The 24,331-nt window shown below is 45.4% G+C and overlaps 2 protein-coding genes across 6 annotated transcripts in view; one reads left to right on the top strand and one right to left on the bottom strand.

The window, feature by feature from the left end:
* DNPEP (aspartyl aminopeptidase) overlaps positions 1–13,523 on the top strand; it is a 30,544-nt gene extending 17,021 nt beyond the window's left edge. For both annotated transcript variants that reach the window (XM_076067958.1, XM_032956938.2), the window contains 8 exons: positions 964–1,071; positions 3,923–4,000; positions 4,710–4,793; positions 6,251–6,411; positions 7,531–7,570; positions 8,800–8,901; positions 10,937–11,104; positions 12,873–13,523. In XM_076067958.1, the coding sequence (XP_075924073.1) occupies positions 964–1,071; positions 3,923–4,000; positions 4,710–4,793; positions 6,251–6,411; positions 7,531–7,570; positions 8,800–8,901; positions 10,937–11,104; positions 12,873–12,923 (792 nt within the window). In that variant the 3' untranslated portion in view covers positions 12,924–13,523. The remainder of the gene's footprint in view (positions 1–963; positions 1,072–3,922; positions 4,001–4,709; positions 4,794–6,250; positions 6,412–7,530; positions 7,571–8,799; positions 8,902–10,936; positions 11,105–12,872) is intronic.
* Positions 13,406–23,764, bottom strand: CCDC126 (coiled-coil domain containing 126). 4 transcript variants are annotated; one of them, XM_076067962.1, is made up of 6 exons: positions 23,532–23,764; positions 22,042–22,140; positions 20,330–20,400; positions 19,081–19,132; positions 17,791–18,053; positions 13,406–15,808 (listed from the first exon to the last, which is right to left on the bottom strand). In XM_076067962.1, exons 5-6 carry the CDS (start codon positions 18,014–18,016, stop codon positions 15,648–15,650), a joined length of 387 nt encoding a protein of 128 aa, XP_075924077.1. In that variant the 5' UTR covers positions 18,017–18,053; positions 19,081–19,132; positions 20,330–20,400; positions 22,042–22,140; positions 23,532–23,764; the 3' UTR covers positions 13,406–15,647. The 4 variants fall into 4 exon arrangements, with proteins under 4 accessions (XP_075924077.1, XP_075924076.1, XP_032812833.2 ...); XM_076067961.1 differs by lacking the exon at positions 20,330–20,400; XM_032956942.2 differs by lacking the exons at positions 20,330–20,400; positions 22,042–22,140.
* Between the last annotated feature and the right edge of the window lie 567 nt (positions 23,765–24,331).

Raw genomic sequence — 24,331 nt, forward strand, 5'->3', positions numbered from 1 at the left:
GCCAGGGTGAAATACCATATAGTAGGTTAACACATTAGACCTGTGTAATTCTTCAAGCAGAGAGAATAAAAAAAAACATTGTCGTCACCGCATGATGAAATACGAAGGAGCTAAGGCTGTTGCACGTTTGGATGTTGAATGAACTTGAGTAATAAAACATTTATTTGGTGCTTCTTCTACATTGGCAGTGGGGTGCACAAGCACAAATAGCAACCGTGAAACTCAACACATTCGTTCATAACACCGCCTTAAAAATAAATATAAATTAACCTTATGGTGGGACCCCGGGGTCCCATAAGCCTCCGGCTCTCGCATAAACTGCGTTGCGACGTCATTTTATGTCTGTTGAAGGCGAACGATTCCTCTCGACGAGCTCTATACGATGCGCTATGTTTAAAAGTTTTGTTTATGGCTACGGAAATTTTGGCAACGACACGGGTGCTTGGCGAAGAACGAGAGGGTTGATTTCTGGTGGGTCGCGGCGTTTATGTGCGCGGTGGGACGGAGTCGCCAAAAGTAAATTTATTAATTACGATTTTGACTTCTGTTTATTCGGGACCCCGGGGTCCCGCCATAAGGTTTATATGATAGCCAACGTTTTGGGCAATGGCCCTTCACAGCACAGAGAGAGGCCAGAGAGATCCTCTCCCAGTTGGGGATTGACAACAAGCGCTGTGCGTGAACAGTGCCCACGTTCTAGCCGCTGCTGATGCTTCTGTCTTCAGAATGTACTTATAGGAGTCATGTGATTCATCCACCATGTGCCCCTGGTGCTTGCCTTTTTTCCCCCCCTCCTGAACCGCTCGGACCAAAACGTAGACATGGCGATGAAGGAGTGGGGGGGGGGGCGTGATGGGGGGAGAGGGGGGGTGATTGGCTTTGGCAGCCAGTGTTTTGAAATGTTTCTAATCCTACGTACGGGACGAAAACCCATGACAAGCGTGTGTTTGGCGTGTTCGTTAGGCGGACAAGCACCACCCCGTGCTCCTCTCCATCCTCTGCGAGAGACTCAAGGTTGACCCCGGCGACCTCCTCGACTTTGAGCTCTGTCTGGCGGACACGCAGCCCGCGGTAAGTGCGCCTCCTCCCCTTGCACGTATCCTACAATTGAAAACCATAATTATCCTCGCCCTGGGTGGCTTTGTCGATTCCCGCTCATGACCAACACCGTGACAATTATCTGAACCGGTCCTCGGTCTCCCCTAGGTCGACTCGGCCTCAAATGAGTACCTGGTGCAGTGTGTAAACATCGCCATCGGGGAGACAACGACGGCTGGGCGTGGTGCTGGCCACCCACCCCCTGGTGTGCCGTTCCGGCCTTCATGGGTGCTCGCTAACAGCACTTGCCCCAACAGTCTTAAGGCTATACGGTGGATCTTTGTCTTATGGGTTTTTGTTATACGCACATGGCAGTATTGACGCGTGCACAATCCACCGCACTTGAAATGGGTAATAGTCAGAATGTTGGTGGTGACAAGACGGTGGTGGATGGGTCTGTGTGTTCATCTATGATGATGTCACAGGTTTATTTCCAATGTGCTCTGCAGCCAGCATCAGGCTTTGATAATTACCCACAGAAAGTGCTCAGTAGCGAGCACACGAGTCGTCACGTTTTGACGGCTGTCTTCTGACATTGCTCAGCGTCGGGCACTGTTTACTAAATTACTAAAAACTCAACACATTCGTCAATAGCACTGCCCTAAAAGGGGGGAGAGAGAGAGAGAGAAAAGCAATCTATAACAAGTGACATTTCAGTCAACGGCCTTTCTTCGTAGCATCTCTGCAATGTTTGACGAATATGTTATGTGTGTTGTGTGATTTGTACTTGTGCACCACCTCCAATGCAGTATGCGTGTTTTTTTTAAATATTTATTTTACCAAATACCATTGCGTTGTACAGTCAGCTCTCAATTATCTAGGGTTATGGAGCACGGAGGGATTGCTCGGGTAAAATAAAAGTTAGGGTGCTGCAAAACCAATGCAGATGAGGCTACAACAACATAATTATTGCTCACCGATGTAGGATGCAGTTTAAGACGGAGAATGTGTTGACTGTTTTCGTTGCTTCTTAAAGTTGCTTGTCATGAACGCTTCGACGAGCGGGAATCAAGAGAATAATCGATTAAAACAGCCAGCGTAAAAACACACGTTTTATAATCCGCAATTCCAATAGTCCCATCCTTGGATAACCGAGAGTGAACTGGAATATTGAGTTGGTAACTTATGTATGCTTACTATACATGCATTGATCGTGCATGTAAGAATCAATGACTTAAAATGGATGATTATGATGTCGACTATATCCTAACGTTCGGTAAGCAGTTAGTGCCCTACGCACTGAACCCGGATACCTGAGTTCCATTTGTGCCCAAAGCTAACGTCATTAGTGAACCGGTTCTGGCCCCTCCTCTAATTCACACTGCACTTACCATCATGGTGAAGTACAGTCGAGCAAACCCAATGACTGACACGGCATGGAAAGGCTATGCAGTGGCTTGACAAAGGGTTGTGTGAACGTTTTGTATAAAATCACCGTATTTTTGTATGCTAATGGAGCAAGCGAAACTGGACAAACGAAAAAAATGTATGCAAGTGAGATGCTAAAAATATTACAAAGAATCCTTTTTTTTATCGAATCGCACCCCCACATCACAATTCATAGAATCTCTGGGGGGGGGGTGGGGGGTGGCATGGGGGGAATCTGTACATCTGACATAATTTATACCGTTTAGAAAAGTGCGATTGAGCAGGACACATCGCTAGAAGGGATGATGGCCAACGAACGGAATCGGTAGAATCTTTATTTTACCGTCGAGAAATCCGATGAGCTATGAAGCTCTTTTTCACGGACGTCTGGAATAGTGACGGCGTGGAACTCTTCCGAGAGGACGTCCACCGAGGGAGGATGCGCAGCACGGAATAAACCCCTGCGCAGCCGTTGGGTGGATTGTTGCGTTGCAGAATCGTGAAGGGGGAAGGTGGTGAGGGCTTGGTGGTGGGGGGGAGACGATGAACTGAATGGAACTTAACGGACATTTGATTAAATGTGAAGTTTGGCACGGAAACGTGTTGTAACATCATATTCTTGGTTCTTTCGGTAAAGTCACGTAGAAGGGAAACAATAAAATAATAAAAAAATAATTTTCTTACTGTGGTTTTCACACCTGATGATGGATGATCGCTTGTGTTGCAGTCGAAACGTCGTGAGAATTTTATTGTTTTATATTTTTATTATTTTTTAATTATTTTATTGTTTCCCTTCTACGTGACTTTACGGAAAGAACCAAGAATATGAATCCCTGCAGTCACGAAAGCTTTAAATCAAAAGTGTTGTAACATCGTGAGGCAAAAGTCGTCTCCTCCCTTCAAGTGCAATTTTTCCATGTTGTGCGCGCTGTGGCGCCGGTACTTCGGAGAAGGCCATCTCACGGGCATGAAGCAGGATTTCTTAATTTTTCGCGCGATAATTTCGACTGCGTTTCAAGGAAGCCGAATGCGTAAATTGTTAATTCTTGTCGTATTTCAATAAGGCCGTTACGAAAACCACGTGCATTTTTATTGCAATAGCGTTTGTTAAAATTATTATTGTTGGAACATTTTCACTTAAGAATGACATTCGTTGCATGAAATGCTGTAATTTGCAATGGTTTATGTAATTATAATTGTGATTTTTTTTTTTCCCCCCATAACATGATTTTGTACCTGTTTAAAAAAAAATTTGGACGTCTTGTTTTATTTGATCGTTTAGCATATTCAGGTTTTTTTTGTTCTCATTAAATGTCATCGTGGATGTGGCACAACTTAATTTTTAATTCCAGCACATTTATTTTTCATGGAATGGGATCAACAGTCGACTTTGAGATCACGTTCCAATTTCAGGTTGTCTGCATTTTGTAATATATATTTTTTTCTCCCGTGCAAGGCCTTGGGTGGAGCCTTTGAAGAATTCATTTTTGGGCCACGGCTGGATAATTTGCACAGTTGTTACTGTGCCATGCAGGTAACAACCAGTGGGAGTTCTTATCCTTGCTGTCACTCCAGTTCGCATTTGTTTCTCTCCCTGTTTAGCCTCTATAGCCAAGACCTATTACTTTTGTGTTTATTAAAAATGTGTCTGTAACTCAGAATTTCAATCTGTTTACATGTGGCTATCTTGAATTTTGGTCACATGTTTTGGCTGCTGGCGCATGATTGGAATGGGCAGCACACTGGACTTGCAATCCAGAAGTCGCCATTCAGATCTCCCGGTGCGGCAGTTGAAACAATGGGAGCAAGTTTTTTAATATTCTGTCCACCCAGCACCTCTGTAAAGTTGACCAGCATGTCTCTCGTGGTGGGGTAAAGTGTGAGTGCTCCCGCCTCTTCCAAAATGTCTGACCAGCGTGGAAGAGGTCAAAAATATAAACCTAGCAGTGGCATGACCAAGCTTCCGTTTATGGATAGCTGCACGTGCAGAATTTTATTTTTGCATTTTTTTCTGGCCGCGATCTTGTCCGCATGCAATTGCTCCACGTAAATGTTGTACCAACATTGCGCAAACTTTTACAGATCGGCAATATTTAAATACTTAAGTCACGCACGCAAGCCTTTTCATCAAATAACACCGTCTAAATATTTATACTTCAAGTGTTTATCCATGTCATGTAAGCGACTTGACCCTTGGGAGCTGGAGCGCAGCTTCTCTGACTGTTTCACGCCTTCTGCACCAGGCTTTGATCCAGTCGAGTGTGGCTGGCGCCTCCCTTGACAACGACCCCAACATCCGCATCGTGACACTCTTTGACAATGAGGAGGTAATGTCTTCTGGTCCCTGTCAGAACTGATTGAATTGCTTGTCCATTTTCCACTGGCACATCCAAGCTGCGCCAGCACGGGGCCCTCGCAGTGTGGGTCTTTTTCCACTGACCGTCTTGTCGTGTCGAGCCGGAGCTGAATCATGAAACTCTGGCCTCGCGAGGCATGTGAATCTATCTGGCTTTGGGGCCAAGCAGAGCCAGGGTAATACATTTCGTCAAAATGAATTTTCCAAAGGAGAAAAATGTTGCCGACATTGAGTTGCTCATGAGGGCGCTTTGATGTTTTGAATGTTATTGATCGCAGCTATTTTGAAACCAGTTGGGCACAGTCAAGCAGCGTCAATCTCAGTGCTCTATCCCTCTGATGTGTACTTAGGGTTACCTTACGGCTTGCTTGAAAAAGAGTGGATAGCTGTGAAGTTGAGCTCACTAATCTGTCTCTTGAGGCACTCTCTTCAAGCTCAAAAAATCACGCTTTTTCATGGACAGGAAAATAATACATTGGCTAGCATTGGCTCCAGACCATCAGCAGAGATAATCACCACCTAACGCTTGTTTGAGTATGAAGACAATTCGAAAGCTGTGATATACTCGCGAAATTTTAGGGGGATTGTGACCAGTCTTTCTCGATTGGCAACGCATTTATTACGAGTAACTATTGCAACCTGGATTTCTTGCATTCAAGGCTAGGACCCATGAGGCCAAAGCTGAAATCAAGGCCGAAAGCCAGAAGGCCGAGGCGGGGGGGGGGGCCTTTTAGTTCGCGATGGTCACCTGTTGTTTTGCAAGTAGTTATGAGCAGATTTAATGCATACAATCTTTAGCTTGGGCAGAGTTTAGTATCGACTCATGGGCGGTAACATAGCCGAGTGATAGAGCGTTTGGTACATGTTGCAGGGGTTCGCGGTTCAAGTCCAGCGGCCGCCCTGGTTAATAGCGTCGGTGTGTTAATCAAACAAATAAATACGCAATCCGCCTCAGAGTGGATGTTAAAAAACCCGTGGCGTTAGAAAAAGTATAGGCCACATGTGCCGCCGCAATGGTCAACATTTGGCAAGTGTGAAAATGACAAAAAAAAATACGGAATTGGATAAAAAAAAAACATTTGGCAGCATTGGCCCTCAGTGTGCAACAACCGCAGACTATAGTCTGTGAAAACATCGTGCCTCCGTGATCGTCTTGCGTTATAAGATTGTATGTACGGTATGTCGATCTTCTTTCACACCGTAAGCAGCCAAACGTGCTAATCGAAGGTGCGGGGGGGAATGACGACAAACTAAAACACAAGATTGGCATGCATAGAAAACGTCCTCATGATGGTGGAGATATATTTCCCCCCCCCCTCTCTCTGTAAGAAAGAGGTTTCCCCACCCTTGCCCTAATGCTCATCGTGCCCCCCCCCCCCCCCCCCCCCGTAACGGCGCCGGCACCACTGCTCCGCGTCTGGTCGACAGGTCGGCTCGGAGAGCGCGCACGGCGCCGCGTCCAACCTCACGGAGATGATTCTCCGGCGGCTGGCGTCCAGCGCCTCCAACCCCGTGGCATTCGAGCAGGCGGTGCCCAAGTCGCTGATCATCAGCGCCGACATGGCGCACGGCGTGCACCCCAACTACGCGTGAGTGCTCGTTTTTTCGTGAAAAACGCATTGGTGTGTGTGTGTGTTTGTGTGTTTTTTGACGATTGCTTCTGCTGCCGCGTGTTTGTTTTTCCCTCCAATTTGATGGCGGTTGCGCGGAAGTCGGCGTGCGTCCTGCGGTATGTGGGGTTTGTCACGAACAAATAATTTGAGCAACCCATTTCCATCGGCAAGTGGTTTTGTCACACTTAACAAAAATAAGATTCTCGCGTCGATGTAATTTGAGAGGGGAGGGCTTCATTGGGAAGCGCGACTAGTTTTCTGACACGGCACCTTCGGACCACAACCGCCCTCGGCGACTCCATTTTGACAACCGAGGAGGGGAAGTTCCTCCGCAGAGGCCTGCGAAAAGGGAAACAATCAATGGCGCGCACACACAGCAGGCACGGTCAACTGGACTCGTGACTTTGTGAAACCTCTTTAAACAAAAAAATCTAATTTGATTGCGATTGTGCTATCGCCAACATTCCACAAGACAAGGGTATCTGTGTGGAAATCGCGTGCAGCTACGGCGACCCCTGCGTTTTGATAAACAGCCTGTCGAAGCGGCAGAGATATTGCTGTAATTTTTCTGCATGAGACTTCCCTTTTTCGTTTATTTTTTAATACACAGACTTGGTGGGGGGGGGGTGGGTAGGATGCACTTTCCCATGTGCCCTGCTGAGAGAATTGTTTGTCACGTTAACAAACGTCATAATTTTTTATTTCTCATCCGAAATGTAGCCAAATTTTAGCAGAAACAAAAAAAATAACGACCTTGAACACAATAGTGTTTTTTCCCTGCGCAGTCATCGATAACAATGCTGAGGCCGTCAAGTCCGCTACGCTTGAGGGACCCAGTTTATTCTTTGGCGAATGAATCCTGGATTCAAAGGCAGGATCTCAGCGGTGTCTGCCACGGTTCTGATCCCCAGTTCCCGAGGCCACCTGGCATGCGTGCACTTCTTACCAGAAGCCACAGCTTACCGGTGACTACAGTGTGGCACATTCTGAGATGTGATGTGAAAAACCTCAAGAGGTTTCATGATGCAAATGGCCGTAAATTGCACATTCGTATTATCTGCTATAAAGCATGGTTATTTTTTGTTTTCTTTTAAGAGACAAGCACGAAGAGAATCACCGTCCATTGTTCCACAAGGTAAGTCCATTCGTCTTTTGACTACGTGCTGCTTTTGTAATGAGCCAGTGCTGTTTACAGAATGTATGTATTAATACTGCCTGCGTATTGCACATTGTAAGAAGTAAATATGAATAAGTGTTCACTCGTAGCTACATTTCATCGTCAAACAAAATGTTACAGAGCACCTCAAGCACAAATCCTACTAAGTAAATACAATAGACAGCTTCACTAATTGTGTATTTCAAAAAAATATATACACTTGTCAGCACATAATTTAATATATCAAAGGTTATAATAACTTTTTAAAAGGAATTTTTACCTTGATAAATGACTGTCAAATTCTCCAGATTAAAAGGCCCACTTTTTCCCCCTCGTATTGTTAATAAACATTTGGCTGTGCATCTTAAAATCTGGCAACTGTGTGTGTGCGCGTGCGACAAGATTCGTTCATTTTTATTGACATCTGGCAGAATTCGTGGGTGCCTCTGTTTTTTTGGCAGAGCATCTATTAATCCGGAGAATATGGTAGCCTTTGAGAAAATTGCATATCTTAAGTCAAATGAATTTATGTAGCACCTTGTCTAAGGTGCTTTACACAAGTAACAATGGTACAACATGGATGTAATGGTGGAGATGAGGTGAATGACATTGATGAGCGGAAGCAATGGGGGCGAATCTGTAATGTGGGAATTTGGTGGCAGTAAATGATGATGAATGGATTGAATGTATGGGGATTGAGTGAAAGCCTTTTAATGAGAATACAAAGAGGGAAAAGTAGTGCGGTGGCGATTATGAGGAGGAGATTAACGAGTCGTGGGGTGAGCTAGGGAAAAATAAGTGAGTTTTTAGCGCGGAGTGGAAACTAGTGAGCGAAGGTGACTGTTTAAATGTCCCCATTATTAGACGTTGATATTTGATTACAGCGGGAATAATCTAATGAGCTTATGAAGCTACTTTTTACAGGTGTCCAGACCAAAGCTGCGATCGGCATTGGGTAGACAAAACAACAGCATAATACTGAAAAATAATATATTGGCCATAGTAAAAAAAATATATATACATACAAAGAAGTGTCAATTTCAATCCGGTTTTCATCGCTTCCTTCGAAATAAATGAATCAATCCGTTCATCGATTAGGAAAATGCCAGCGCTGCGCGTTGCGCCGGCGTCGATGCCCGATCCACACCGGGGCGTGCGTGTGTGTGCGCCGTCAGCTGTTTGACATCCTCCGTCGCTGCGCTCCGCAGGGCCCTGTGATCAAGTTCAACAGCAACCAGCGCTACGCCACCACCGCCATCACGGCAGCACTCGTCAGGGAGGTGGCGGCCAAAGCCGATGTCCCGTTGCAGGTACGTTACCCATGATGCTTCTCAGTGGTCTAGCATGGGTGGGATCGACCTTGGTGCAAGAATGAAATTGGGGGTGGGGGAGGACCCCCCCCCCCTTTCGTAGCCTGGTGTCTAGACCCTCCACTCCCCTAAGCTCATGGGGCCCTGGTGCAGTTGCACGGCCTGCACACCCAGTAGCTGCACCACTCGTGCGCCAGTACCAAATCTTTCCCCGCGTGGTTGAAGTACCCATTGGAGAGACTTCATTTGGTGGTCAAGTGTTACCTGTTTCTTTTTGCATTTTCCAAAATTATTCCCAATTCTGAACTTTTAAATATCGGAATGACACTGCCGACATAGGGCATCACCAATAACCCGAGGTCCCTGGTTGCTTCCAACCAGAATGATTCTCTGCTCAACTCTTCACAACATTTTCTGTATTTGATAGACTTGTGTGAAGGGTGCAATCAATCTGTGGTGGAGGAAATAAAAGCCACTTTGTGCTGATTGCACGGCCTTTCCCTCGATTCAAGGCCAGCCTCAAGGTCATACTCTTCTTCTTCGCCTGTGATTGTCCCTTCTCTACGAAGTGGCTTCATAAGCACTCCATTCACACCGTCGACTTTACTATTCTCTCTTGTGATTCATCCTAACACTTCCGATACATTCCCGCCTATCTTCAAAGTCTTTGCCTTCCCGTTGTCCCTGATTTGCCTCTATGCCACTCCCTGCGGTACATTTTTTTTCCTAAAAACCCCCTCTCTTCTTCCAAGTCCATTCCATGTGCATGGTACCTCTCAGCCCTGTAATGTGATCTTGTTTATAAGGGTTGGGGGAGGATACGCATACAAACATTCATGGGGGGGGGTGGGGGGGGCATGACAGTGAATGCTGAACAAACTTTTAACATAATGTAAGGTTTTTTTGGGGGGTTAGATCACGTAAATATGAATGTGTTGTTGAACCCGCCACCACCCGACACAGCCAATTAGTAAGCTTGTGTCACGTCAACAGAACGTGGCCAATTCGTTACTAGTGCAGCACACCGGTGCGTTGGAGAGCAAACCCCACAACGTTTACAATCCGAGTGCGACGTTTCGCCAGTGATTACAACCGGTGATTACAACCAGTGATTACAGACAGATTTCAACAAATATCAAATGCTAAACATAATGAGTAATTATGCTGTCTTTTGTCGATTAAGCATTCTTCTCTGGCTCTCGCCCCCCCCCCCGTGTGCATAAGGAAATGCTGTGACGCCCATCACTTAACTGCCACTGGCATTAAATATTGTAACCAACGTCTCATTTCCCTATAAGAATTTAGAAAGGGGGGGGGCGGGGGCTGAGTCTTCAGCAGTGGGAGGTAGGGGGGCTTCAGCTCCCGCCAGCGCCCCCCCCTACTCTACATGGAATGGTTCTCTCCGTGTGCGCTACAGTGTATTGAGAAGGCAGTCGCATTTATACGCTCCGTCAATCCTAATTGTTTTGTAGCGCGTGTGCATCTGTTGCTCCCGTCATTAGGCCGCACGGTGTTTGTTCTCAGAACCATCGTCGTTTACTCAATGACTGTGGGAGGTCACACGGCAGGGGGTGGGCAACCGTGGGCCAAAACAGACTTTTCAAGTACCTTTGGCGGGCAAGCATACACACGAACACAAAGCTGAGCATTATCCGTCGAGAACAAAATAACGCCAAACTTTACTGGCTGCGCTAAAATGATAAATGGCGTTGGCAGCTCGAAAATATTCCCCCATAGTACCTGATTAGTGCCGCAGAGATGCCCGCGCCGATAGTTTTAAGGCCATTTCACGATCGGCCTCTCACGACAGGCCTCGTGTAATAAGGCTCACACGACCACAAGCCGTATGAAATGTCGCGGGGTCGTACCCGCCCCGCAGGCTGTAGGGTTTCCCCTGCTGTACAGCGAAGTATACCGCTGACCTTTAGCTACGTTACGGCATTTTCATTAGCGTCGTTGGGGGACAGCGTTAACGTCACCGGCTGAATCCGTGCCCCACCACGTGTGCGCGTGCCTGGTGCGCGAGTGTACGCAGGATGTGATGGTGAAAAACGACAGCCCGTGTGGCAGCACCATCGGACCCATCCTGTCCGCTCGTTTGGGCATGCGCGTGCTCGACATTGGGGCGCCGCAGCTCTCCATGCACTCCATACGCGAGATGTGCAGCACCTCGGACGTGCTGCTCAGCATCCAGCTGTTCCACGTACGCACGCAACACGCGACACGCGCTCGCCTGCCTGGGCTCGCGTGCACGGTTGCCACCTCTTGTGCCTGGTGCGCGAGCGCACGCGGGTGGCAACCTCTTGAGGCGGCAACAACGACAAATAACATGTCGTGGGAGGAATATCGGAAAAGGTGGATCACGCCGGAAGAGGGGAGAATGGCATCCGAGTGTGCTCTAAACACAGGGACTTTAAATGTCCTGGGGAGGCTCTTAGATTTCCCAGGACAAGCAGCTACTTGAAAAATAAACTCGTTGAAACAAGTTTTTTTTTTTTAAACAACGGTTTTATTTTAAAGTGCACTAAAAAGTAAATAACTAGATTGGACAACAGGAAGTAGACTACATTTTTATTACAAAATTAGACCACGACAAACATAGGAGTCAAGTTAAGTTAAAACCGTTGAAGAAAAAAGAGGACGATCATGGGGAAAAAAAAACTAGAACAGGTGGTAACTGTACTTGCAGTCCTAGAGCTTTGCAGATTTTGGCTTTAAGCAAGTGGAGGAACTTTTTTTTCATGGCCACGAGGTGATCGGCAAGTCGTGTCGCACTCCCACTTGACCATAATGAAAAGATCCCAATACAGGGCCCTCACGAGAAAGTTATGACTCGGCAATACTTTTATATATATTCGTGATGAAATTGGAATTGTGAAATCGCCGCCAATTGTCGTTAGGTATAAACTGCAAACGTTTGTGTAGGCGTTATATTTGTTGTAATAATTAAAATGCATCTTTTAAGAGTACCAGAGTTGGGCCACGTGGGTGGTTCAGAGGTCAAGAGCACAGAGCTGGCATTGGTCACAATCAGTTTCAAATTTGCACTGGCACCTTACTGGGCAAAGACCCCAGGGCCTGCCCAGGACACGCTGGTGGGACTATGTAGCTCGGCTGGCCAGGAAATTCCCCAGGAAGAGTCCGTCACCAGGGAAAAGGAGGGCTGGACCGCCCTTCTCAACACGCTGCTGCCGCGACCCTCACCAGGACAAGCGGACTGAGAAATGAACGAATGAACCTGACCTGTGATTTCTATGGAGTTTGTAAGTGTAGCGAGTTGATCTCAGTTTGGTCACCGTTGGACCAGTTTTTTTCATTAATTTGGATACGTTTTGGCTGATGACAAAATGTATCTCTTTTGAATGTTGTGCAACACTTTTCTGACTACGGCATTTGGGACAGTTGTGCCAGTGTGGATAAAAAAAAAAATCAAATTTGCCATTATCTCTAAAGGCAATCTGTGAATTGTTCTTTCTGCAGATCATTCTCGTATACAGGTTTACACTGCTCAGTTAAAGTTTATCTTGGATTCTTGGTCTCGTGACAGTGATGTCGAAATAAAATTTGGAACAAGCAGAAAAAAAGGTATACTGCAGATTAAGGATGCTGCCGTGATGTCATGGTTAGCACACTGGAACTTGAAATCCAAAGGTCGTCACGGGAACTTTCAATCAAAAGGTTTCTTAAAATCCCACCCACCCGTCCACCCAGCGGGTAGAATCATAATCGTTTAGTATAAATGGGTGCATCAGTTAGTCGATCGGTAGCTTGCTTGTGGTTGGGCAAAGTGTGGGTATTTTCACGACCTTCCAGGATATCTGGCCAGCATGAAAGAGTAGGCCTAAGTACCTTTGAGAGGGGCCCTCGAAGAGACCTTTCGAAAGCCTGCAGTGGCTTGAACAAACCTTTGAAGTGCTGCAAATTTAAGTTCTGCTGTGTGTGTGTAATCCATTGTTTTTTTTGTGCTGCAGGCCTTTTTTGAGCATTTCCCCTCTGTGAATGCCTCCCTGGTCGTGGACTGAGATGGCAAGTTTGGACTGCGAAGGGTGCCGTGTTGGAAAACAAGTCGCCCGCATCCCATGAACAAAAGCCCTTCTTCGAGACTTAATCTGCCCTGAGATTCTTGCTATTTATCACTTGGCAACGAAAACTGGTGCTTTACAATACGTTTCTTCCAAATATAAAAAAACGTTACTTAATTTGTTAATTAAGTTGTCATTGTGTGAAAACCAGCATGTTGTTAAAATGCAAAACTACATCGACTTGTAAGTGGGACTAAACATTGATATGACTTTAATAAAACCAAATCATGTTCTGTTACCCTCCGATTCATTCAAATGTTTTCACACAGCAGTTGGCCTTTCCCCCGCACCTCCGATTAGTACAGTTGGCTGCGTACGGTGCAAAATAATAAGTTATTCACACGTACGAGACATCACTTCCATTTAACACTACCCTCATACCCTTCTCTGCCACAGAGTATTAATGAACCAAAAACACTGGGTTGTCAACTGCAATTTATTTTGACAATAGATTTTAATAGAATAACTTTTTTCCTCCAAACATTGACATTTTAATTTTCTTCATACATGAAAAAAATAAACACTTTCTTTGGCACTTGCTGATTGATATTTACTGTGTGGTTGTGTTTCCGATTGATTTAATTTTAGGATAATTATTCAAGAGATAGGGGTGGAACTGGTGCGGTGGTTAGCGCTCTGCGCCATTAACCCAACGAGCTGAGTTCGATTCTTAGCCATGGATATCGGTGGACGAGTGGTATCTGAACTCGTCCTGGGCTGCCAGGACCAGTATGGTGAAGTATGTTCAAACAACCCCCATGATCGGTGTGATATGCGAAGAACAGCATCCAGCAGTGGACTGGCTTAGTGATGTAAATTATTTCATGATTATTAATCAAGATATATATTATTTATTTTAAAATTACATTTAAGGTGGCAATTCACCGTCCAACTCGGCAAAACTAAACGTTATGGTAAATTCGAGGAAAAGCATGCTGAAAAATATAGCTTGCATCAAATGATCTGTAGCAAACGGAATATACCTGCTATAATCACCCAGGAATGTCCTTAACGCTCGTGACGTCACTCCACATTGACCAGCCCCCCTCATTAATATTCATGAGGTGACGTTCTCCAAATGAACACCCCCCATCCCTCAATAATCATGAGTGGGTGACGTCACTCAATATGGAGTACTCCCCCCCCCCCGCACGAATAATGCGCAAGTGACGTCATTCCACATCGAACAGCCATTAATAATCATGAGCAAGTGACGTCCTCCAAATGGACACACACCCCCAACCCCCCTATTCATAATTAGCGGGTGACGTCACTCCACATGGGGGGCCGAGGCGCCTCCTCCGCCCTCCTCGGCGTCAACTGACAACCCTCACTACAAAGTCAGAACCCTCACGTCACGTGATCTCTGTAACGCTGTTGAGACATCAAAGTAAGGACGTCAGGATGAACAAGGGTTTATAACCTTTAAATGAAATAGGTCTGTGTCAACGCGCCCTTACAAATTGCACACGCATTAATGCAATGAATATCACCTTGCAGTCTGATTTTCGCTTGCAAGTTTTAGATTAACTGCAATACACCCGCTCTTGGATGGGCAAAAGGCTATATTTCAATACTGAGGTACAATCATGCCCCCTATGTGCCTTTTGTATGTTTGCTAAGCAGGCGTGCCGCACAATGATTTTTCACATATGATCTTACATTTCAACAAGGTATCGTAGCGATATTAGTTTTCCATAACTTTGCAAATTGTACTTTGCAATGGTATTGTTTGATTTCATTTGTGTTTTTGCTGTACTTCCAGTACGAAGATTACAGTGCTTATATTTTTCTGCAACTGCAGTTCACTCAATCCTGCCATAAGTCTCCTATTTGCAACTTTACAATATATAATACGTAAAACGTGCACTTCGTCAGTCGCACGAGAAATAAATAATTACAATAACTATGAAAATGATGAATTCATATAATCGCCAAGTTGTGAAATTGCTCTAAAACATTTGACAAAGTGGTAATTTAATGGATAATAGCTGTGCATTTACATAATTGAGTTAATAATTTTATACATTTACATGAGAACATTTTATATTTAATTAAAATAAAATTAGCAACAATTGCGACAGAACGATATTTAGGAAGAGAACGACATGATTCTCATGGATTTTAGAATCGTACTTATTAACAGCATGCCATATGCCTACTGTTGCCATCTTCACGTTAAGACCAATTTTCACTACTTCGTGGAACCAGCAAATCGTACAAACAATAATTATTGTCTTCATTATTAAAGTAGTAAAGGCCAAAGGTGCTGATGATATCGTCCAACTTTCCTTGCCAAAAAACACGAAGCACTGAAAACTCTTTTGGAATAAGCATGGCAATCATCGCCCTCAACTGCGAAGACTCGGCAGAACGACCCTCCTGAGCGAATCGTGAGACTCTGCGAGTCTTTCCTGGGTAAACAAACAGCATAAGAATAGTTTCTTTGTGACTGTGCTGCAGTTCCACTTGATTATATGTGATTCATGATTTGCTTGAAGTTTTTAAAAACCTAAGTCAACCATAACCAGGTCACAGCTTTGAGTTAAACTGTTAATATCATTTACGCTGGATGATTTCTCCTTGGCTTTCAATTCTGCAGGTGGTGCATTTAGCGAGCCTTCAAGCGCCGTCGCAGAAGTTGTGATTATTCATTTTCGGCTCTCATCCATTTCCTTTCTCTATTTCGTGTGAAGAATCCCGTCGGTCACGCTCCTGGTCTCTTTTTAACCTCGTGCAATTGTAGAGTCTGTCGACGTCATTCTCCAGCTCCACGACCTTACTCAAAATGTTTTCCATCAGCACCGCAATGGTGCTCTTTAGGTCTGTTGCGACAAATGGTACAGAGAAAATTATTGCTTCCGACAAATTATTTTTTACACACGAGAAAACATCATTTTCCGCTCAAGTCAATGACTAAATTAACCCAATCGCCGTAAACAAGTCTGGTTATCGTCAGATCTCGGAAGCCGAGTTGAGCGTGGGTTAGTACTCGGATGGGGGAACTGCATGGGAATATACCAAGTGTTGTGCACTTGGGCTGCGAGATAGTGGTAGGATGACAGCAGAGCAATGTATTTTTGGAAAGTTGTTGCAGTGTTACCGGCCCCCTCGCATGCATGAATAGAACTGGCCAAACATGCTGATCCAGGAAGAAACTCAAAATGAGTGAGAGCTAAGCTTTCCCGAGTCCTATATATACACCTTATGGCGGGACCCTGGGGTCCCATAAGCCCCCGGGGCTGTAACTGCGTTGCGACATCATTTTATGTCCGCTGAAGGCAAACGATACGGCAATCTATTCCTCTCGACGAGCTCTACACGATCCGCTAATCAAAGTTTTGCTTCTGCGCATTCGTGCTCTCTGCGCTTGGACATGACAACATAATGATCCGCGCCAGGTGGGTTGCAGCGTTTGTGTGCGCGGTGGGATGGAGTCGCCAAAAATAAATAAATAACGATTTCTTTTTCTTTCCCCCCCCCCCCCCCCCGTTTATTTGGGACACCGGGTTCCCGCCATAAGGTTCATGTCATTTAAAAAAGGTTTTCATTATATTTTGTTTAATTTAGCTCCGTTGTACAGATGTTATTTATCAAGGCAAAAAACAACAACCGCCAATTGAGTTAAAGCAAACAACTTGTTGTTTTTGCACAAGCACGGCACGGTTCTGCAGTTGAATTTGAAAAAAAAAATGTGTGTAGATACTTTTTGCGTGAAGTACTGCGTGGGTTGTATTGAAACTCGCAAAAGCCACGTTGATCCCAGAACGATGATGGCCCGAGTTAATCCCCAAACAGGATTTGAACTCGCAACCTGATTGCGAGCCACTCCCAATTGTAAGTCTTCATTGTATGTAATTATAGCTAGATTAGAGCCAATAACATAATTATGGAAAGTATGCATATAAATGCATCTTTTACCCATTAACTCTTCAATTAACTGCTGTTCAAAACAATATATCGAACGTTAAAATCCCCCCCCAAACGATAACGCATCGCAGGATGGTGGGGAGGCCTTCATCCAGCAGTGGATTGACCACGACTAATGATACATTTATAACTATTGTGATAAAAATGGAATTTCAGTAATTTTCAGCAATATGCCAGGATTCGCTACACGTCAGCCACAAAAAATGACCGCTCACATTGCACAATTTGCCAAGGTTATTGTATTTTTAATACTTCGGCTTATGCCACCCTCTGTATGGAAACATTGCAGTTTCGTTAAGTAATAATTAAAATAACCTTTTTAACATGGACCTTATTTTAATTGGGTAAGAATCCAAGGATGTGGCCAAATCATCCAGAATGTGCCCGACCTCATTAGATCATGGAAGCTAAGCAGAATTAAGCCTGGAGAGTGCCTCGGATGAGTGACCGCCATGCATAAAACAGGTTCTGTGGGTTGGTGCAGGGTTACGTTGTCAGCGTAAGCCTGTGCAGAAAAATCCATTGTCATTTACCATGCCCCAATGTCTGTAACATGCCTTTACTAACGTGCACCGACTAGCATTGTTAAACCTCCACAATCTGGCAGTAGATTGACAAAAGAGCTGTGTACATGTACAAGAACCTAATGATGCAAGAAACATTATTTTCAAGGGAGACCTTTTTTTGCATACATAAATTCCACCTTCACAGCATTCAAACGTAGCCCTATTTGACCAATGCCAATAAAAAAAATACCTTTCAAAGCGTCTGAACTAGAATTTTTAAATGGATTTAGAACTGCGCTGTTACCGCCGACAGCCAAGCGTTTGCGTGTAGTTTCTGCTTTTTTTTTTGTACATCCCAGGTCGCCACACACCGTGCCCAGATGTCCCCGCAAACACGTCGTCCTTTTCCAGCGTCAATCGGTGCACGTACTCGCGGCTCAGCCGCAGGATCTGCTCGCGCAGCTGCGCCGTGCTCGACTGCCTGGCGCCGCCGTGTTGCCTCAGCGTCACCAGCAGCAGGAGCAGCATCCAAATGAGGCCCATGCCGACAAGCACCAGGCCAGTGCGATGGGAACCCAGCCTCCATTGCATTGCCATGGCACCTCACTTCCCCCTTCCTTTCCTGCTTGCCTTCCTGAAGAGGTGGGAATGGATGAGGGGTGTTGGGTAACGATGATGGGTGGGGGCAGTGCAGGCCTGGTTGCGGAGCGTGTTACGTGTCGATTTAGTTTTTAGAAAATAGCTTGCAAACGGAATCTGTGAAGGCCATCGATAAACAGGACTGAAAAAGTTTGGTAAGTGGCAGGGGAGGTCATTCTTTACAAATATCTTGACTAACCGACAACGGCTTTGACAAGCAACAATTTCCCAAGCTTCAGCTGTCGATAAACAGCTTGAGTCAATACTTACAAGATGACATCTTTAGTGGTTACATACACAAGATTGCATCTTGCAGGTTTCCTGAGCGATTAAAAAAAAGAGGAAAAACACTATTGGAAACCCAATTTTGTTTACATGCGACACAGGCGACCCATGCATTTACTAATTATTACAAGCAGTCCTGCCATGGTGTAATTGTTAGCATGCCGAAGTTTAAATTCAGAGGTCGGCCGGTTCGATCACCTGGCGCAGCAGCTGAAACAATGGGCGAGTTTCTTAAAATCCCCCCCCGCCGCCCGCCTGTCCACCCAGCAGTATGCATGGATACGCCAGAGTTAGTCGATAGGCAGATTTGCCTGTAACGGGGAAAAATGTGGGTTTTCCCACCTCTTGTAAGATGTCTGGCTAGTGTGGAAAGTATCTTAAAACATATCCTCGAGATGAGGTATCCAGAGCTCCCTCCAGTGGAGGCCACTCCTCCAGCAGTGGTGTCAGCAAACACTGGGCCGCACTTTATATATATTTTTTTACAAGCAGTTACCAATGCAGCCAACGCTACTGAACATATGCACCCCGCTCGCACGCCTCCTGCTCTCAAATGTTACTGGAAGACTGCCTTGCTTTGCGGGCACGTTATCTGATGATAGCTTGCTGCGGCGGCGCAACTGTCAGGGTCGAGAGTGAGGTGGGGGCAGTAGGCGGTAATCTGACGGTGAGCTGCCGTGTCCATCGTGGACATTGATTTGAGTTCCTTGGAAAATTACAGTAACCGATTGCCTCACCACAGAGTCGCAGACGACGCAGAAGGGCTTTTATGCGAGGATGTCACGGCACCTGCAAACAAACGCACAACACAAGGGGAAATGAGTAACTCGATAATAAATGTCACACACGTGTGCAGAGGTCAGGGCCGCAAGCATTTCAGGCGTGCTAGCAAATAATAAACATCCACAATTACGAAGTTTCTGTGGCTTAACAGAGGTGCCTTTTAACACCCAATGCCTTTCCCGGGTGCTTCTTGTCCCAATTAATTTCTCGGTTTCAAGCGAAATATCAAAGTGAAATAACTTAAAATGCACATCTAGAATTAAATAAATTAACTTGGTTGGGTTAATAATAACGTAGAAACACCTTTATAGTAATGTGCATGAATGATTTGCATTCGGTATCAAATCTAAGTTTGATAATTACGCGACAATCTCCATCATCAAAAATATCCCTGCCAAAATGTTTGCCGATTGTATGTTTTTATTGCACTTGAATTTTTTGTTGTATTGTTAATTTTAAGGTCTTTGTCAATACATTGTTGGAAGTAGGCCTCCCCATGCAGTTTTAAGAGTAATGAGTGTTGTTTGACCATACTTCACCAGTCAATGTGTGGTTGGTGAAAGAGAAGGGAGAACGACTGCTACATTTGTAGATAACGTCAGATAATTACGTGCAATGGAAACTGCTTTTTCTCGTTGGTACACAAGACCTTTATTATGGATGAAGGGCCCTCACGTTGCGTCCGTCTTGGGAACTTATTTACCGTACTTTACCATGCTTGTCAGTACAGGTTGATGACGGGGGGGAAAGCGGGCTTGTGCTGGACCAGTTCAGATACCACTCGCCACTGATTTTAGCCGTGGCTGCGAATAAAACTCACGTTGCCCAGTTCAGAGCACAGTGCATGATCTGATTTGCCACCCTTCACCATTTTTGGCTGTATTGAAGTTTAAATGATCATGATATATCCACTGCTGGATGAAGGCCTCCCACAGCTGGTTGCCATCGACGATCCTGCAATGCAATCTTGCACCAAACACCAGCATCAACAATGTCTAGCGGTGTACTGCAAATGCCCCCAACTACTCTGCATATAAATTCCGCACTGTGTCAAGCGCATATTTAGATAGTGTCGAACACATATATATTGGAGATGTTAAACTCTCAGCCAGCTGGTGTTAATTTGCTTGGATGAGTATGACAATCTAGTAAATGGTTCACATATACATTACTGTAATAAGACCATACAAACAATGAACCCACATGTGTACGGCCCTTTTATCAATCCACTGCTGGATGAGGACCCTCTCCTCGCTATGAGTCACAGGGGTGGCCTGGTGAAGACGGGAATCATAGATGTGGGAACATAGAAACACAGGACAATCATGGATTTGACTAGAATGCTCTCTACTGTCCATACTCACCACCCAGCAGCCGCCTATAACAACCTAGCGGAAATTGTGATTACCAATCCAAAACACTATCCATGTGCAAGCATAGCTTCTGAAATGTGACAAGATCAGGAAAATTGCAAGCGATTTGGTCATATGCATTATACACGAATCATTTAACATGTAAACAATTTTTTTTTTTCAAATCCCTCAGGAATTAAGATTTTGACCGACTGGCCTTCATAAAATATTCACAGAAATGACTCTACTTAGGATGTTGCCGTGGTGTAATGTTTAGCACAAGAGACTTCCAATCCAGTGGTCGCCGGCTTCCATAGCCCGGTATGGACGTTGAAGTGATAAGTCGCGTTCCTTAAATCCCCCCACCCGCCTGTCCGCCACACAGCATAAATGGGTACACCAGTCAATGGGCATGTTGCCTGTGGTGGCATAAAATGTGGCTACTCCACCTCTCCCAAGATGGAAGAGTAGGCCAACACTCTCTATAGAGGCTGTGAAGCTTACCGCAGTGGCGTGAGCAAGTATCTTCCTTTACCCTTCCCTCCAAAGGACCATATGAGGCAGAGTCCATTAGGCCCAGGCCAGATATTTCACTTGTCGGTAACACAGAGGTGGCAGAACTTTAGCGGTTCCAATTTCTTTGTGGCCCAGCAACAGTAAATTACGTAATAACCATACGCCAAATGAGGTTATCAAATTAGTCGCTCTTATTAGCTACATACATAAATTTGGTAAGACTAAAATTGCTACCTCTGGTGGTACCAATTTTTGCTGTGACCCATGGAATGATTGGGGCAGTGCCCGTTTGTGTTTAATTGTCCCACCAGATCACACTTGTGGCTTACTGGTCGGCCCCTCTCAAGAGGCCGGGGAATATTTCTAGGCTGGCGAGGTCTGTGACTTAACGCTACGATGTGCGGCAGAGCTGATGGCGTGGTTTGGTGGCATGGTAAAACAAAATAAGAGAGGAGGCTGATGTTAGTCCTATTGGTGTGGGTCCAAGATTCAACCAGCACAATCGGGGAAAATATTTTTATTATTATGTTGCTTTACTTAGGAGAGCCTCTCTGAGTCACGTGCCCTTTTCAGCAGGGCTTTGCCAAGTTTTTGGCATTAAGGGGGTGATGATTTACATGTTTAATTCCAACTGAATAATTTATGGGTAATTTTTCAAATTTGGCACGTTTTGGACCATGACACCCACACACAAATAGTCTACTCTTGCGAATGACGATCTTTCACGTCCGCTGTGAGTAGGCTGTGCGTAGTTTTACAGTGAAAGCACCCAGTAATAGCCATAGCAGCTTCTGGATTCGAACGTATTTCGTCTCCAACAAAGAGGAACTGTGCTCCGGCTAGGCCATGACAGAATAAACATACAAATATAAACGTATAATAAAATACTATGTACAACAGAATAACAATAGTAAAATAAGAAAAAAAAACGCATTAATCATGTTATAACTTACATGTGTCATTAACACCAGGGCTGGCCTATACGATTATTTAATTAACTGTTTGATTACTTAAATTATTGGATGTCACACGAAAAATAAGTCTCACCCCTGTTCCCATGTGTGCCGCTGGACGGGAGGTGATAGACAGTGCTTGGTAGACGTCATTCGAATCGGCGTCACGATTGATGTGACCCCTCTGGGGTTTCTGGCCGTGGATAAAAAAAATTTGCGTAAACATCTACAAAAATAGTCATTTACGATTTACGGTTGACTTAATCGACCCAGCTCAAATGACAACAGACGCAACGTTTACCAACTACTGCACCACCCACAGGCTCCGGGTGTTTTTTTTTGGCATGAACTTCACTGGTAAGCACATGGATGGCCCTTTCCGCCCGTCCGGTTTGGTCAGTTTTGTTCGCTCGCGGGTAATGCCAAGGTGCTCAGGGAGTGTTCTTAAATAGACTGGGGAAGCGAAATCCGGGTTCTCAGCGTGCGACTGAAATTAAAATAAGTTTTCCTCCTCTGCGTGCCTTGCTGGGAAATGGGCAAGGCGACAGAGTTCGGATGAAATTTGCGTCTGCGTACATTGAGATCCCAAAAAAAACCACTGTGCGTGTTGGAACTTCTTTCGCACCGTGCGTACGAATCGGGAGGTGCGGAGGGGAGGACAATACACTAAACGGAAAAAAGCCGTTTTAAATAAATTAGTTTAAAAAAAACCCCCATCACAATAAACATCATCATCATATACTGTGCTCATCAACAATCTCTCTCCCAGGGTCAATACCAACACACAGCCAAGGATGGAACCACGTCGTGGCGAACACTGCAGCAGTTGGCCTGCCCTACCGCATTATTGTATACCTGGTCCCGTCACAGAAATGCGGAATGGTCACGACCGCTTCAGTACTGGCAAAGGAAAACGGGTGAACGCAATTGACGTTTGGGCGACGTGAACGACGAAGAATTTCGGTAGAAAACCACCACGTTGGCCCAATCCAAAAACCGTACGGACCCACTTGGCCAGTTGCTGTTGGATTGTTACGTTGTTGTTGATGTTGTTGTAACCAGGCCGCTATGGCGTAACCCCCCCCCCCCCCGAACACCGTGGTCATTTATTTCCCCCAAAACATGTTTTTCTTTCTTTCTTCTAAACCTAGGCCAAAACAAATAACCAAAATAAACACGCGGAGCGCTAGTTTCTAACGTAGCCTGGGTTGCAGAGGGCCATGTGAAATAAAATAAAATCGTTCTATCCTCCTCCGCCATACCAGGCACTGACCAGCGTGGTGAAGTATGGCCAAATAGCCCTCCACGTGGATTGACAAACACTCGGCTCTACATACGACAGCGTGTACAGTGTATACGTATTTCTCCACGCTTGCACAAGGGCTATTGCTCGAAACGTCGCCTGTTTACACCCTCGCTTTATTTTCCTTGCCGCGCGCTCACACACACACACTGACACGACGTTACCATTGCCGAACGTGCCGAGTTCCATGTCGCTAATTGTGCAATGTAATAACTCTAGTCAAACTCCGCTATCTTTGAACCAATGTATTCAATGTGCGCGCGCGCGCGCGTTATACTCACACAGCAGCGTGCGGCAACTTGTGGACTTTATACAACCGCGGCTGCTCCCGCCGCCGACAATCGCGGCAAGTCGGCGGCTATTAAAGATTAAACACCCGACACGCGCTAATCACACCAATAATAATAAACACTCAAACTAAGACGACGACGCCTGTTGTCGCTGCGGTCGAAGCGGCAACGCCGCGCTGCGTGTTGAAGACAAATGACGTCACCGCCCGCTTGGCCTATTACGTCATCACAGGGACCGGCCAATCGGGTTTAAGAGCACCGGTTGTGTTGTGTGCGGTTATGGGAGATCTGTTTCTTCCGGAAGACAGAAAATAACTTCCAGAAGATCGCAGTTACTGCTTCCGGAAGATTGTTTTTTTTTGCGTAAAACCTTTCCGGAAGAACGGAAGATGTCTTCCGGAAGCAGGGTGGAACTTCCAGAAGGTAGAACTTCCAGAAGTTTGGTATGCCTTCTTCCGGAAGATAGTTTAACTGAAACTTCTGGGGGATCGGAAGAGGTCTTCCGGAAGAAGGTTAGAGCTTCCAGAAGGAATTCCGAACCTCCAGGAGGAATTTGGAACTTCCAGAAGGAATTCCGAACTTCCAGAAAGCAGAAATTACAGAAGTAATTCCAAATTCAAACATCCAGAAGTTTGGAATTCCTTCTTCCGTAAGACGTTTTTTGAAGGTTGCGGAAGATCGGAAGGCGTCTTCCGGCAGAGGGTAGAACTTCCACAAGGTAGAACTTCCACAAGGTAGAACTTCCACAAGGTAGAACGTCCACAAGTTCAGGAATTCGGAACTTATGGAAG

The sequence above is a fragment of the Petromyzon marinus genome, chromosome 19 (genome assembly GCF_048934315.1).
Source record: "Petromyzon marinus isolate PM22_M1 ecotype Great Lakes invasive population chromosome 19, UKy_Petmar_22M1.pri1.0, whole genome shotgun sequence".
NCBI lineage: Eukaryota > Metazoa > Chordata > Hyperoartia > Petromyzontiformes > Petromyzontidae > Petromyzon > Petromyzon marinus.